The sequence below is a fragment of the Microchirus variegatus genome, assembly GCF_963457635.1.
Source record: "Microchirus variegatus genome assembly, chromosome: 3".
Lineage (NCBI taxonomy): Eukaryota > Metazoa > Chordata > Actinopteri > Pleuronectiformes > Soleidae > Microchirus > Microchirus variegatus.
The window spans coordinates 220,155-236,696 of NC_139804.1; the positions used below are offsets into that span (position 1 = coordinate 220,155).

The following is a 16,542-nucleotide window of genomic DNA, read 5'->3' on the forward strand; positions in this document are numbered from 1 at the left end:
TAGTTGGGGCACAATGACTGATTTGGACCAGTGCTCAAAAGTCCATTTGGGACACTTTGGAGATTTTGGATGGAAAGTGGGGTCATTGGTGTCCTGTTCCTCCTCAGATCCACCACCAGCTCTTTGGTTTTTGTAGTGTTGAGCTGCAGGTGGTTCAGCTCACACCATGTGACAAAGTTGTCCACCAAAACCCCTTTACTCAGCCTCCTCACCCTTAGTGATACATCCAACCACAGCAGAGTCATCAGAAAACTTCTGAAGATGACAAGACTCTGTCTTGTAGCTGAAGTCTGTGGTGTAAAGGGTGAAGAGGAAAGGAGAGAGGACAGTCCCTTGTGGGGCCCCAGTGTTGCTGACCAATACATCTGACACACAGTGCCGCAAGCACACGTACTGTGGTCTGCCAGTTAGGTAGTCAACAATCCAGGACACAAGGGGAGGGTCCACAAGCATCGCCGTCAGTTTGTCACCCAGTAGAGCAGGCCTGATGGTATTGAAAGCACTGGAGAAGTCAAAGAATTCCTCACAGTGCTCCCCGGCTTGTCCAGGTGGGGCTAGGCACGATTCAGCAGGTAGATGAGGGCATCCTCAACTCCTATCCGGGGCTGGTAGGCGAAATGGAGGGGATCCAGATGCGACCTGACCATATGCCTGAGCTGCTCCAGGACACGTCTCTCCAGGGTCTTCATGATATGTGACGTCAGTGCCACCGGTCATCCGAGAAAGCAGTGGACTGCTGCGTCTTTGGCACAGGAACGAGGCAGGATGTCTTCCTTATCACAGGGACCCTCTGGAGACTCAGGCTGTTGACACCATGAAGCACTCCACAGAGCTGTTCAAGTGTCTTGCCCAAGGACACATCGGCATGTAGACAAGCGGAGCCGGGAATCAAACCCACAATCTTGGATTAGATTTGAAAGACAACTCGCTCTCCCACTGAGCTACCCTTGCCCCTTGAGCATTTCTTTTTGTAGGCTCTTTGGGATGAATATTTTACTCCCCTTGTAGATGATGGGTTAGGGTTCGTTTGTCAACAGCACCCGCCCAACTCTGACTCTGATTACATTTGACTCTACCTCAGCCAATCATCATCACTTATGCGGTTGTCTCGTCTCCCCTCATGAGGGAGAAACTTTGCCTTTGGGTTTTGAGATCTAGTTGGTCAAGCTTCAATGAGCTAATAATTAAAGTAACGTGCCACATTACATTAGTGTGGTTGCACCTTGTGGAAAAGAGTGGGTGATAACGCAGTTTACCGGCCATCACACCCTAGATTTAGCTGCTGTTTTGACTCTGGGTATTGGCCTGTATTCGTGTTCCTGCTTGTGCCGGTTGGAGTTTGGGCCTGTTGCACAGTTTGAACATGCCCCATGTGCAAACCATTTTAAAGGACATCTGTTGTACCATTAATTTTAGCTTTTGTTTATTTTTATTGGGAATTAGGATTGGTTTGCTTCGTTTCTGTTGAGTGCCAAATTTGTTAATTTTGTTATTTATTTGTGTGAGTTGTGGTTGGTACCATTATTGGTTATTATACGTTTGATTGTATAGCATTATCAAAAGGTACACACACACAAATAGCATTTTAGGCCCTGCCCCTATAGATTCTGATGCGTTTGTCAAGGATAAACAATATCGCAAGTCAATAAAAAGTGTGATGTGGTGAAGGAATTGAACTCAGAAAAGGGCTAAACCAGAGGGAAGTCATGAGGGTATTTTTAGACAAGTTGCTCTCACTGATGATTTTCTCCTGCTTCTTCTCTGCTGTGTCCTCCTCTCTTTATTATTCTTCTTGTCAGTTACAGGGACAGTTTGCTCTAAATGAGAAGCACCAGACTGGAGATGTGATTCTTGGTGGGATTTTTGCAATCCACTTATTGTCTGCTGATCCTGACCTGACTTTTACATCAGAGCCACAGCTGCCTACCTGTTACAGGTAAATCTGTAAATGTAAATCTCAGAAATTAAGAAACTGTTGGAAATGTAGCCAATGACATGTTTATCTTATCTTGTTATTACTGTGAACTGATTGCAGAGTTACATGATGTGTAAATTATTTTAAATAGTTAACACTTATGTGTTTGTGTTAGTTTCGATGTTGTAGAATTCAGAGCGTCTCAGACCATGGCCTTTGCTATCGATGAGATCAACAGAAACTCAAACCTGCTGCCTAATGTGACTCTGGGATACAGTCTGTATGATAACTGCCTCCAAATAGGAATTGGTGCAGCACTGTCCTTAGTCAGTGGTCAAGAAGAGCAAGTTACATTAGAGGAGAACTGTGTAGGAACTCCTCCAGTCCTAGGGATTGTGGGAGATGTTTCCTCTACAAGTACTATTGCCATCTCGAAGGTCATAGGTTTGTACAGAGTGCCTCTGGTAAGTTTTTATGTCTCTCAATGTGATCACAGTTTGTGATCACAATAAATGAAGCTGCAACATGAAGTGTTAAACATTAGAAAGTTAAGAGTCAGCAGGACTTTTAAGGATACATGCTCTGTTGTTTAACAGGTGAGTTATTTTGCCACATGTTCCTGTCTGAGTGACCGACAACAGTTTCCATCTTTCTTTAGGACGATCCCGAGTGATGCTTTTCAGGTGAAAATCTATCTACAAAAAGAAAAGAGTGTGTCACCAGTCATGTTATATGTCTCAGTGACAGAGTTGTGTGGTGTCAGATATACAACACTTAAAGACAGTGATTATGAGTCTTTGATGAAGCTGTTGATCAGGATTTCTAGTAAAGATGATTCCAGCCTGTGCACTAATCCCTCTGCTCTGTGTCCACATAGGTGAATGCTATGATTCAGATTCTAAAACACTTTGGTTGGACTTGGGCAGGTCTGCTCATCAGTGATGATGATTATGGAGTCCACGCTGCCCGATCCTTTCACTCTGATCTGGGTCCAGCTGGTGGAGGTTGTCTGGCTTACACAGAGATTTTGCCCTGGGGTGATGACCCTGTTGAACTAAGGAGAATAGTGGATGTGATGAGGAAATCTACAGCTCGAGTGGTGATTGTGTTTGCACATGAGAGAGTCATTCTCAACCTCATGAAAGAGGTAGGTGTTATATAATTAAAATAACTTAAGCAATGAGCAAATTTCCCCCCAAAGGATTAATACAATATTTTTTGTATTGATCCTTGGCTTTCACTGTTTTTATCACTATTTTGTGAGGGGCTGAGCTGCCTTGGTAGAGGTCTGCGCCCTCCGAGTGCTTTTCTAGTTATTAATACTTTCTCAGCATAACAAAAACTTATTTTTACAAAACCATATTAGTTTGTATCAAATCGATGCAAGTGATTTTGTTACACCTCTGACCAGTTTGGAGAAATGTAAAAACTGGTCCTGGCCCATTACTTAATAACTCCTGGTGTAAAACACACTAATTTCTTGTTTACAGGAAAGTGATAAAGAGCGATAAAAGGAAAAAGATGGTACAGGGAAAGATGTTCTTGTGTCCTCATTCATCATCTGCCTCCCCCCAAATACACACCTCTGGCCTTTCAGTCATTAAAGTTTGGTGCTATATAAGTCCATTAAAATAACTTATTACTCAGATTTTACTCTCACAAAACAAAAGGGGAATATAGAATTATTCTTTATCAACATTTGGATAAAAATATTTAACACATTTTACCAGGTTAAATCTCACTGGATTGAGTATTTTGGGTGAATTGCTTTACAGGAGGCTGCAAACAAGCCTCTGAACCGCCCAACTGCAATTTAGTCTTCATTACTCAAACTACCTTGAGTAATCGTCATTTTCTACTTCTGTCCATGTAGAATAGATTTGGGCTGTGATGTCTGATAACACAGAGTGACACTGCTCAGAGGTGTGGAGGTACAGAGGTCCACCCTTTTGTCTACAGTCAGGTCCTTCTATTTTATTGTGCATGCTTGTGTATTTACATTAACTGTAGAAACTTGATTATACTTCATTAGTACAACATTGTGAATTGTTATACTTTTTCTTATCCAATGTACAGGTGGTGAGGCAGAATGTGACAGGCCTGCAGTGGATGGCCAGTGAAGGCTGGACATCAAGCTCTGCACTTCAGACTCCTCACCTCATGTCGTACCTGGGTGGAACACTGGGCATCGCCATCTGTCGAGGAGAAATACCAGGACTCAGAGACTTCCTGTTACAAATACGTCCTGATCTACATCACAACAACACAGATGGAAACAACATTGTGAGAATTAAATGTTTTTCTCTGATATGGTGCAAACAAAAATGAGAATTAGTGTCATGATTTCAAGAAGTGTAATGTTTTTCAGGTGAATCAGTTTTGGGAACACACATTTCAGTGTAGGTTTGCACCACCTCCAGCAGGTTGGGTGGAAGCTGGAGGAGAATTATGCACTGGACAGGAAAATATAGAGAATTTGGAGAATGATTTCCTGGATGTATCAAACCTCAGACCAGAGTATAATGTGTATAAGGCTGTGTACGCTCTGGCGTATGCTCTTGATGACATGCTGCAGTGTGAGCCAGGGAGAGGACCTTTCAGCAACAACACCTGTGCTCATTTACAAAGACTGGAGCCATGGCAGGTGAGATATCACTTTACACTCTACTCTTGATTTCATCCTTTATATTTCGTGCTTAAACTCAATTAAGTGCATATGCATTAGTAAATTAAAGCATGGCTCTTTACAACTGGGTGCAAATTAGGTTTAGATTAGATTTAGATTAGATTTACTATACAATTCTAATGAGATGATACTAATATAATATATCATTATAAAGTTATACCGTGTTCGTGTGTCCACAGAGGTCCACGAGGGTCAGTGTAATGTAAGTTTCATCAGCTGACCCTGTCAATCAAAAACAGGTTGCACCTTTCAGACAGTTCCTCCAATCATCATGCAGAAGCCCAGTGTCGGTGCCCACCCACTGCTCAGTTGACTCCCAGAGAAGCCCAGCTTCTGTGGAAGTGACATTTTTGAGTAGTTTATATATGTTATCAAAAAAGTGTGACTCAACGCCTCAACAAAACAAACAATTCAAGTAGTATTTTTGTTTTTCCTTCCATGTCTAATTCTAATTTCCAAAGCTTCTGTATTACATGGAAAAAGTCAACTTCACCACAACATTTGGTGATCAAGTGTCATTTGATGAAAATGGTGATGCCTTACCTGTTTATGACATCATGAACTGGGTGTGGCTCCCTGATGGAAGAACTAAAGTTCAGAGAGTGGGTGATGTTAAGAGGTCAGCCTTCAAAGGTGAAGAACTCACACTGGATGAAGACAAAATCTTCTGGAACTTTGAATCCAAACAGGTAACTTCTTACTTTTTCAGACGACCATCTCTTTCCCTTAATCATTATAGATGAGTCTAACAGACAGTGATGTTTGTCCACACAGCCTCCTCGGTCAGTGTGCAGTGACAGTTGTCCTCCAGGTTCCCGCATGGCCAGAAAGAAGGGGGAACCTGAGTGTTGTTTTGACTGTGTCCCTTGTTCTGAGGGAAAGATCAGCAATACAACTGGTGAGTGTAAACTTTTAAACAGCACAGTTCACAGATGTTGTATAAACATGTATCTCATCACCCTCTTTTCTCAGACTCCATGGAGTGCACCAGTTGTCCAGAAGATTTCTGGTCCAGCCCCCAGCGTGACCACTGTGTTCTTAAGAAAACAGAGTTCCTCTCCTACCATGAGCCTCTGGGTATCTGCTTGACAACCATCTCACTGTTGGGCACATGTATCTGTGCTGTTGTTCTGGGCATCTTCATCCATCATCACAGCACACCTATAGTTCGTGCCAACAATTCAGAACTCAGTTTTCTTCTCTTGGTGTCACTAAAGTTCTGTTTCCTCTGCTCGTTGCTCTTCATTGGACGACCCAGATTATGGACTTGTCAACTAAGACATGCAGCATTTGGCATCAGCTTTGTGCTTTGTGTCTCATGTATCCTGGTGAAAACCATGGTGGTTCTGGCTGTGTTCAGGGCCTCCAAACCAGGAGGTGAGTCCAGTCTGAAGTGGTTTGGTGCTGTGCAGCAGAGAGGGACAGTTCTGGTTCTGACTTGTGTTCAAGCAGCAATCTGCACTGTCTGGCTTGTCTCTGCTTCACCAGTGCCTCATAAAAACACCCAGTATCACAGTGACAAGATAGTTTATGAGTGTGCAGTTGGGTCCACAGTTGGTTTTGCACTTTTACTTGGTTATATTGGTTTACTGGCTGTCCTCAGTTGTTTGTTAGCTTTTCTAGCAAGGAATCTTCCAGACAGTTTCAATGAGGCCAAACTCATCACTTTCAGCATGTTGATCTTCTGTGCAGTGTGGGTGGCCTTTGTCCCTGCTTACATCAGCTCACCAGGCAAATATGCAGATGCAGTGGAGGTTTTTGCCATCCTGGCCTCCAGTTTTGGCCTCTTGGTGGCGCTGTTTGGACCCAAATGCTATATAATCCTTGTGAGACCAGAGAGAAACACAAAGAAGGCCATCATGGGTCGAGGCACCACAAAGTAAAATGGTTAACATTCCTGTAGGCTCTTAGGTGCTCTGTATTTTAGAATTGTGTTTAAATTACTAGATCTCAATACAGACAATAAAGATGTTGATAAGAAATACTTAAAATTATGTACTTTATGTTTTTCTAACCGGGCCCATGGTTGGTGTAGTGGTTATCGCTCTCTCCTTTGCAGCAAGAAGATCCGGGTTCCTGGGCCCCAGTTAGAACAAGGGCCTTTCTGCATGGAGTTAGCTTCTTCTCCCCGTGTGTGCATAGGTTTTCTCCAGTTCTCTGGCTTCCTCCCACAGTCCAAAGACATCCAGATATGGGGATTAGGTGAATTGGTCACTCTAAATTGACCATAGGTGTGAGTGGTTGTTTATCTCTGTATGTGGCCCTGTGATGGACTGGTGAACTGTCCAGGGTGTACCCCGCCTATCGCCCTATGTCAGCTGAGATAGGCACAACACCCCCATGATCCTCCGGTGGGGGGTTAAGCAGTCGATGGATGGATGTTTTTCTAACCACTGATTATTACAGTGTTGGGAGTTAATGTAATTTTACACGATTACTTCTTTTTGCAACAAGGGCAACATTTATCATAACTCACCTTGTGCTGCTCCTGTTGAACTAATGCTGCCGAAGGGACTAAAGATGGAAATTAGCCATTTGGCTATAATCTTGCATATTTACATGTATATGTTCATTAATATGCATTGTCCCTGCTTTAAATAAAAAATTAAAACTTATAAAACTCATGTCTATTTTTCAACAACAGGGCCCCAAATCACAGCCACTGCTTGGGCTAGAATGCTAACACTAAACACAATAAACAGTCTCTTACTTGTTATATTTAATCAGATATTTCACATTACCCTATCAAGGTCAGGGTGGCAATTACACAGGGATGGCAGCTGGCTCCTCAGCAGAATCCTCCAGGACAGGTCATCAGTCTTGGCATTGTGGGACTCCAGATGGTAGGAAAAGGTGAAGCATAACCAGGTGAAGAAGAGGGACCAGTGGACCTGGTGAAAGGTTCAGTCCCTTATTGGTGCAGATGTATTCAAGGTTTTTGTGTGCAGTCCAAACCAAGAAAGGTTCCTAGGTGCCCTCCAACCTATGTCCCAATTCCTCTAGGGCAGTGGTAGTTAAGGATGAAACGATTATAAAAGTCGGCAAACCCAAGGAAGCGTTATTTATAGGTGTCAGGAACTGCAGAGACCTTAGCCAGGTCCATTTGGAGTCTTCCTTCTACAATATTCCCCCAGGAATGAAACCGACTCGACGTGGAAATCAAACTTTTCTGAATCATCATGTATAAGGAGTTTGCTAATGAGGTGCTAGAGCACAGACATGGCGACCATACTCCTTGGGTTTTGGAGAAGATGAGAATGACATCCAAATAAACAAAGACGAAGGGAGTTGAGCATGTCTCTGAGTTTGTCATTAACAAGGGTTTCGAACACAGCAGGGGTGTTGGTGAGGTGTTGACGAATGCCCCTGAACCTTGGCTTTGCTAAAAATGTGGCAGAAGTTGTGGGAGTCAGGAGGCACACCAGCGATGTCAGGTGAATAATCTCTGGAGTGAGAGGGGAGCAGTGAGGAGGCATGCTTGAGGTATTTTGACAGGAGGTTCTCCAACTGCAATGGATCCGGTCTCGCAGTTGATGTGGGAATTATGATGTGCGAAACCCAGGAGAAGTGGCAGGCAAGCAGAGTCCAAGATGATATTCTAAAGAACTAGATGTGCTTGTGGTTGTTGCCAGACTGGATCATGGGAACCTGGCTGGTCTGGTGTGTGACTGTGCCCAGAACATGGCCATCGAGGGCCTGTGCTGAACTGGATGAGGCAGAGGAACCTTCCCTAACCACTGAGCCAAGTCCTTGTTAATGATGCAGGCTCATTTTCGATATATTCTGCCATAGAGGAAGCTGTCGATGTAAGCAGGGTTTCTCACCAGGAAAATATGCAGTTGCAGTGGAAGTTTTTCCAACTTCCAACTCCATAACCAAATGTTATATAATCATGTTGAGACCAGAAAGAAACACAAAGAAAGACACAAACAATTGTTGCGTTCAGGGGGTGACGGTGTGTGATGTGGTTGTTCAAGCCCAGGGTGAGCGGAAGAGTCAGGAAATGTTATGCAGGACAGGGTGGATGGTGAGCGAGGAAGGAGAAGCCTCTCTTGCACTGTTGTCTCTTGGACTCTACCTCGAAACGTTATTTATTCTCCATGTGGTCTGTTCCTTGAATGATGGTACGCCTCCACTCCTCGGCGAGGGTTTCCCAGTTGGCATGCTCGAAGTTGCAGTGAAGGAGAGTGGTCTTCATTTGGCCACAAAATTGACATTTGGGGGATCCTCAGGATCTTGTGCCGGATTCAAGTTGAGAACAGGATCTGGCGAGGGAGTCTGGTTGTGGACATTCTTCTGATGTGTCCTGTCCAGCAGAGGCGATGTCATGCCATGGTGGTCAAGATGATGGGGAGATTGGCTCGGAGGAGGATAGATTCGTTGCAGAAGAGGTCTTGCCATTTGATCTTCAGGATTGCACAGTGTTTCTGCTGTTGGAAATGCTCCAGCATTTAGATTTACTACATTTAACTAAAGAAACATTTTTTAGTTATTGTTACCATATTGAGTCCTACGATCTGTCCAGTTAACTTGATCTGTAGAAACCAGACACTGAAAATCTGGTTGTTAAATGAAGTGCTCTTTCTTTCACTAACACACAGCATGCAGTCTTGTATTGAAAGCAATACTTGAATAAAGTATCTTACCAGAAAATGACTTAAAGTCTTAAAGTACCTGACAATTACTGTACTAATGTATCAAAAGTAATTTTCTGATATAAAATGTACATATGTATTAGAATTAAAAGTAAAAGTATTGGGAATTGAAAATTCCGCTTAGGGCCCCAGTTTGGCTAGGAGTGGCCCTGCTTCAGACGCACTTTCCGGGATGCCTGTCTGAGGGTCGCTTTGCCATTAATTGGAGACGCCTGCATCCTCCAAGCCTTTGTGTTTGTCGACCCCCGTTGTCGAGCTGTTTAACGGTCTGCGTCTCCCAGTATTTATACTTTGTTACATTACAACACTGACAGCATGCCACATAACCCTGTGTCATAGAGCTTGTATTTTGCGCTGTTACTGCCGTGCATTTCAAGTGAGAGTAGAAATAGAGCCACAGTGTGCTACACATCCCTGTGAAAATGCTGTACCTCCCTGACACATTCATGTGTTTCAGCTTGAGTTAAGTTTAAGATATTTCCCCCTAACTTCCACTTTACTGTCACTGTTCAGAGAGCTTAGATGCTGGAGCTTCATTAAATATTTTTGGAGCAGCTCAAAGACATAACTGACTGTAATCACAGTAAGTCCCAACTTAGTTTGCTGAGTTATAACAAAAGTGCGGAAATGTGGATTTTAAAATTTTGCACTTGTCCTGTTCACACAGCCACATAACAGACACACTTTTTGATTCATTAGATTTATTAATTCATTAATTTACGAAACATCATGTGAGAGAAAATACTGGACAACAGCAAACACACTGATGTAAAACTTTGTCATTTAAAGGATGAAATACAAACACTTGCACCATGAAGATAATGACAACAGAACTATAACACATGACGTTGGTGAGGACCTGCCCCGACAGCTTGTTATTCTGCCCTGATAGGTGATGTCCAAGAATAAACATTATCATAAGTCAATAAAAGATGATGTAGTAACAGGACTGAACTCAGTAAAGAGATGAACCAGAGCAAAGTCATGAGGGTATTTTTAGATAACAAGTTGCTCTTGCTAATGTTGTACTGCTGCTTATTCTCTGCTGTGTCCTCCTCCCTTTCTTCCTCCTCTTGTCAGTTACAGGGACAGTTTGATCTACATAGGATGAACAAACCTGGAGATGTGATTCTAGGTGGAATTTTTGCAATCAACTTATTTTCTACTGATCCTGACCTGACTTTTACCTCAGAGCCACAGCTGCCTACCTGTTATGGGTGAGTCTGACAGGGAAACAGTGAAATTAAGAAGCTGTGGTTTAGTTAATCAGAATGACATGTCTATCTCATCTCTTTAGTAATGTGAACTGATTACATTATGTCTGACGTTTTTTAAGCATTTTGATGATGATATTATTTTCAGTATATGTGGTCATGAAATATGTAGCTTTGCACTTTATAAGGATTTTCAAGAAATAAACATATTTTTCTATTAGTGTTGATATCACAGGGTTCAGACTGGCTCAGACCATGGCCTTTGCTATTGATGAGATCAACAGAAAGTCAAACCTGCTGCCTAATGTGACTCTGGGATACAGTCTGTATGATAACTGCTTTCAACTAGGAATTGGATTTCCTGCAGCACTGACCTTAGTCAGTGGTCAAGAAGAGCAAGTTACATTAGAGGAGAACTGTGTAGGAACTCCTCCAGTCCTAGGGATTGTGGGAGATCCTTTCTCTTCAAATTCTATAGCCATTTCTACAGTCGTAGGTTTGTACAGAGTGCCTCTGGTAAGTTTTCAAACATTTTGAACATTATTATTACAGTTTGAGTTTAATTTAAATAGAATTGTATGTATGTATTTGTAACTACTTTTAATGAATATCTTGTAGTTGAGTAGTCAACCTTGAATATTTGAAAATATTTGATAAAACATACATTTTTCTCACAAGAAGTGGTTTGCTCTATTTACAGGTGAGTTTTTTTGCCACATGTTCCTGTCTGAGTGACCGACAACAGTTTCCATCTTTCTTTAGGACGATCCCGAGTGATGCTTTTCAGGTGAAAATCTATCTACAAAAAGAAAAGAGTGTGTCACCAGTCATGTTATATGTCTCAGTGACAGAGTTGTGTGGTGTCAGATATACAACACTTAAAGACAGTGATTATGAGTCTTTGATGAAGCTGTTGATCAGGATTTCTAGTAAAGATGATTCCAGCCTGTGCACTAATCCCTCTGCTCTGTGTCCACATAGGTGAATGCTATGATTCAGATTCTAAAACACTTTGGTTGGACTTGGGCAGGTCTGCTCATCAGTGATGATGATTATGGAGTCCACGCTGCCCGATCCTTTCACTCTGATCTGGGTCCAGCTGGTGGAGGTTGTCTGGCTTACACAGAGATTTTGCCCTGGGGTGATGACCCTGTTGAACTAAGGAGAATAGTGGATGTGATGAGGAAATCTACAGCTCGAGTGGTGATTGTGTTTGCACATGAGAGTCACATGATTAACCTCATGAAAGAGGTGAGTTCTAAAATCATGATGATGCAAAAAACATTTGTTCTGTGAATAATGTATTTCATTAATTAGGTTACGCTTGTAATTTGTTAAAGCTGCAGCAAAGAGGATTTTGCTTACTATGGTCAGGGTTGGGGTGGGGGGGGTCTATGGTAAAAAATAGGTTTGCAGCTAGGATAGCTCAGTGGTATTGTCCACAGACCTTGGTGTTGAAGGCTGGGGTTCCTTGGGCCTCTAAGCAAGGCCCTTAATGCTACTTGCCTTTCCGAGCCTGGATGTTTAGGTGTAAAAATCTCTGCCAAACAAAATGTGCCTGTGATCCGCTGTGAGGACTCACACACACACACACACACACACACACACACACACACACACACACACACACAGGTTTGTGAATGACATCAACTATGTCCAGTCCAGTCATTTTTATTTATATAGCCCATCATCATGAACACAGATTGCCTTGAAGGGTTTACAGTCTGTACAGCAGTGACAGCCTCGATCATTACAGCCTCTCATCAGATAAAGAAAAACACAAGAAAAACATTTCACAGGGGAAAAAATGGGAGAAACCTCAGGAAGTGCCACAGAGGAGGGATGCCCCTTCCAGAATTAAAATGAGAATCAGTCATTTTTGCACACACAGAAATTCTTATTACACAACACATTTTCAAAGAATACAAACATTCAAATTGTGAAATGAAAATGGTGATGATGATCATGATCACAAGACTGTATGGACTCTTTTCAGCCTGATGACCTCAGAGAGAGAGTGAGAGAAGGATTGTGGCCACAGGGGTTAGAGAAAAGTCACAAGATAAAATTGGAGGGTAATTTACAGTCAGCAGAGTAAGACAGAATCCTAATGAATGTAATTAAGACTGAGACCAGCCACCATATTGGTCAAATAAGAAAACTGTTCAGACTGTGGAAAGTAGATTTTACTTTACTGGTATTAATTTGTATATTCAATGTACAGGTGGTGAGGCAGAATGTCACAGGCCTGCAGTGGATTGCCAGTGAAGCCTGGTCATCAGCTGATGTTCTGCAGACTCCTCACCTCATGTCGTACCTTGGTGGAACACTGGGCATCGCCATCCGTCGAGGAGAAATACCAGGACTCAAAAACTTCCTGTTACAAATACGTCCTGAACTACATCACAACAACACAGATGGCAACAACCTGGTGAGAGTTAAATGTTTTTATCTGATATGGTACAAACAAAAATTAATTAGTGTCATGATTTCGAGAAGTGTAATGTTTTTCAGGTGAATCAGTTCTGGGAACACACATTTCAGTGTAGGTTTGCACCACCTCCAGCAGGTTGGGTGGAAGCTGGAGGAGAATTATGCACTGGACAGGAAAATATAGAGAATTTGGAGAATGATTTCCTGGATGTATCAGACCTCAGGTCAGAATATAATGTGTATAAGGCTGTGTACGCTCTGGTGTATGCTCTTGATGACATGCTGCAGTGTGAGTCAGGGAGAGGACCTTTCAGCAACAACACCTGTGCTCATTTACAAAGACTGGAGCCATGGCAGGTGAGATATCACTTTACACTCTAATCTTGATTTCATCCTTTGTATTTCTTGCTTAAACTGAGTTAAGTGCATACGCATTAGTAAATTAAAGCATGCCTCTTTACAACTGTGTGCAAATTAGGTTTAGATTAGATTTAGATTAGATTTACTTTACAATTCTAATGAGATGATACTAATATAATATATCATTATAAAGTTATACCGTGTTCGTGTGTCCACAGAGGTCCACGAGGGTCAGTGTAATGTAAGTTTCATCAGCTGACCCTGTCAATCAAAAACAGGTTGCACCTTTCAGACAGTTCCTCCAATCATCATGCAGAAGCCCAGTGTCCGTGCCCGCCCACTGCTCAGTTGACTCCCAGAGAAGCCCAGCTTCTGTGGAAGTGACATTTTTGCCGCATTTGTCCAATAACTGTTGAACTCACTGTAATGGAAAAAACCTCTGACTGAAGCACACTCCCCATGAGTATGAGTGGAATCATAGGCATTTATGCAAATGTGGAAAAGTGACGCACCTTTTCATGGATTTGTGCGTTGCTGCAGTGTTTTCATTTTGGTGCCCATATTGACAGATGAGGGTGTTCAATTGACATTGAACCAGAACTTTTAGTGGGTCAATAACAATTGAACCACTGCATGAGACAGTTGTTGTTAATCACCTTGTTAGAGAATGTTATTCAATAAGTACTAAAACATTAGAACCACTGGTCATTCAAACGTTTAGAGAAGGTTCACTTAAGTTCACCTGTAAAGGATATAGTGCATTTTAGGTGCATTCTGAAATTGAATCAAAAGCCAAATATCCCCGACCATTTGTGAGTAGTTTATATATGTTATCAAAAAAGTGTGACTTAACACCTCAACAAAACAAACAATTCAAGTAGTATTTTTGTTTTTTCCTTCCATGTCTAATTCTAATTTCCAAAGCTTGTGTATTACATGGAAAAAGTCAACTTCACCACAACATTTGGTGATCAAGTGTCATTTGATGAAAATGGTGATGCCTTACCTGTTGTGTATGACATCATGAACTGGGTGTGGCTCCCTGATGGAAGAACTAAAGTTCAGAGAGTGGGTGATGTTAAGAGGTCAGCCTTCAAAGGTGAAGAACTCACACTGGATGAAGACAAAATCTTCTGGAACTTTGAATCCAAACAGGTAACTTCTTACTTTTTCAGACGACCATCTCTTTCCCTTAATCATTATAGATGAGTCTAACAGACAGTGATGTTTGTCCACACAGCCTCCTCGGTCAGTGTGCAGTGACAGTTGTCCTCCAGGTTCCCGCATGGCCAGAAAGAAGGGGGAACCTGAGTGTTGTTTTGACTGTGTCCCTTGTTCTGAGGGAAAGATCAGCAATACAACTGGTGAGTGTAAACTTTTAAACAGCACAGTTCACAGATGTTGTATAAACATGTATCTCATCACCCTCTTTTCTCAGACTCCATGGAGTGCACCAGTTGTCCAGAAGATTTCTGGTCCAGCCCCCAGCGTGACCACTGTGTTCTTAAGAAAACAGAGTTCCTCTCCTACCATGAGCCTCTGGGTATCTGCTTGACAACCATCTCACTGTTGGGCACATGTATCTGTGCTGTTGTTCTGGGCATCTTCATCCATCATCACAGCACACCTATAGTTCGTGCCAACAATTCAGAACTCAGTTTTCTTCTCTTGGTGTCACTAAAGTTCTGTTTCCTCTGCTCGTTGCTCTTCATTGGACGACCCAGATTATGGACTTGTCAACTAAGACATGCAGCATTTGGCATCAGCTTTGTGCTTTGTGTCTCATGTATCCTGGTGAAAACCATGGTGGTTCTGGCTGTGTTCAGGGCCTCCAAACCAGGAGGTGAGTCCAGTCTGAAGTGGTTTGGTGCTGTGCAGCAGAGAGGGACAGTTCTGGTTCTGACTTGTGTTCAAGCAGCAATCTGCACTGTCTGGCTTGTCTCTGCTTCACCAGTGCCTCATAAAAACACCCAGTATCACAGTGACAAGATAGTTTATGAGTGTGCAGTTGGGTCCACAGTTGGTTTTGCACTTTTACTTGGTTATATTGGTTTACTGGCTGTCCTCAGTTGTTTGTTAGCTTTTCTAGCAAGGAATCTTCCAGACAGTTTCAATGAGGCCAAACTCATCACTTTCAGCATGTTGATCTTCTGTGCAGTGTGGGTGGCCTTTGTCCCTGCTTACATCAGCTCACCAGGCAAATATGCAGATGCAGTGGAGGTTTTTGCCATCCTGGCCTCCAGTTTTGGCCTCTTGATGGCGCTGTTTGGACCTAAATGTTATATAATCCTGTTGAGACCAGAGAGAAACACAAAGAAGGCCATCATGGGTCGAGGCACCGATTGATAAAAGTAATCCATATTGTTGTGACAAAAGTAATCCATATTGTTTTTATCATACAGTAACACAGGTAGAGAAAAATGTCTGGAGAAAGATGAAATGCAAAACATATAACATTGTATGCATCTAATAAGACATTTTCTTGGTTTGAGTTCTAAGGCCTCATGCAAGTTTTTCTATCAATCTGTAAATAAAGTAATTTCTCATTCATCTGTCTGTTGCTGTGAAGGATATGCATCACGTTAAAGCTGGAACATTGTATTGGATTAAACATGTAAAATCTTAGGACTCCATATTGGGACACTTGAGTCAATTTGGCAAAATGACTAATCACCTTAGACCACCACGGGCTGGAGTTTGGTGAAGGCGCCCCTTATCGTCCAAGAAAATCAGAATCAGAATCAGAAAAGCTTTTATTGCCAAGTACGATTTAACACATACAAGGAATTTGTTCTGGTGTCATTGGTGCATGACAAACAACAATCTCTAAATACAAACTATTACACTTAAAATTTAAAAATATAACAATAGAAATATAAGAACACAGATTTGTAAGTAAAAGTAAAAGAGCTGTACAGCTGTGCAGTGATAGTAGGTACCAGTGAATGTTACAGTGTGCAAATGTTCACAGGGCCAACGTTAATGTAAAGCATAGTTTATGGATACAATGTCAATGTGACATGTAGAGGCAGAGGTTGAGTGTGAAGAGTCAGAGAGTATCAGAGGGTGGATCCTTGTTGATAAGACGTGAGCTTCTGGTCCTGATGGACCGCAGCCTCCTACCAGAGGGAAGTGTCTCAAAGAGTTTATGTCTGGGATGGGAGGGATCAGCCACAATCTTACCTGCACACCTCAGAGTCCTGGAGGCATACAGGTCCTGGAGAGTTGGAAGATTGCATCCAATCACCTTCTCTGCAGACCGAATGACACGCTGCAGTC

The 16,542-nt window shown here is 42.3% G+C and overlaps 2 protein-coding genes across 2 annotated transcripts; both read left to right on the forward strand.

Moving 5' to 3' along the window:
- Positions 1–1,706: 1,706 nt before the first annotated feature.
- Positions 1,707–15,609, forward strand: LOC310924584 (extracellular calcium-sensing receptor-like; the record flags this gene model as incomplete). Its single annotated transcript, XM_083886367.1, has 9 exons — positions 1,707–1,936; positions 10,692–10,986; positions 11,171–11,257; positions 11,452–11,721; positions 12,695–12,901; positions 12,985–13,260; positions 14,188–14,418; positions 14,504–14,627; positions 14,702–15,609. 9 exons carry the CDS (start codon positions 1,707–1,709, stop codon positions 15,607–15,609), a joined length of 2,628 nt encoding a protein of 875 aa, XP_083742493.1.
- On the forward strand, positions 2,125–6,484 carry LOC310925325 (extracellular calcium-sensing receptor-like; the record flags this gene model as incomplete). Its single annotated transcript, XM_083887249.1, has 8 exons — positions 2,125–2,379; positions 2,512–2,598; positions 2,793–3,062; positions 3,992–4,198; positions 4,284–4,559; positions 5,063–5,290; positions 5,376–5,499; positions 5,574–6,484. 8 exons carry the CDS (start codon positions 2,125–2,127, stop codon positions 6,482–6,484), a joined length of 2,358 nt encoding a protein of 785 aa, XP_083743375.1.
- Positions 15,610–16,542: the final 933 nt, after the last annotated feature.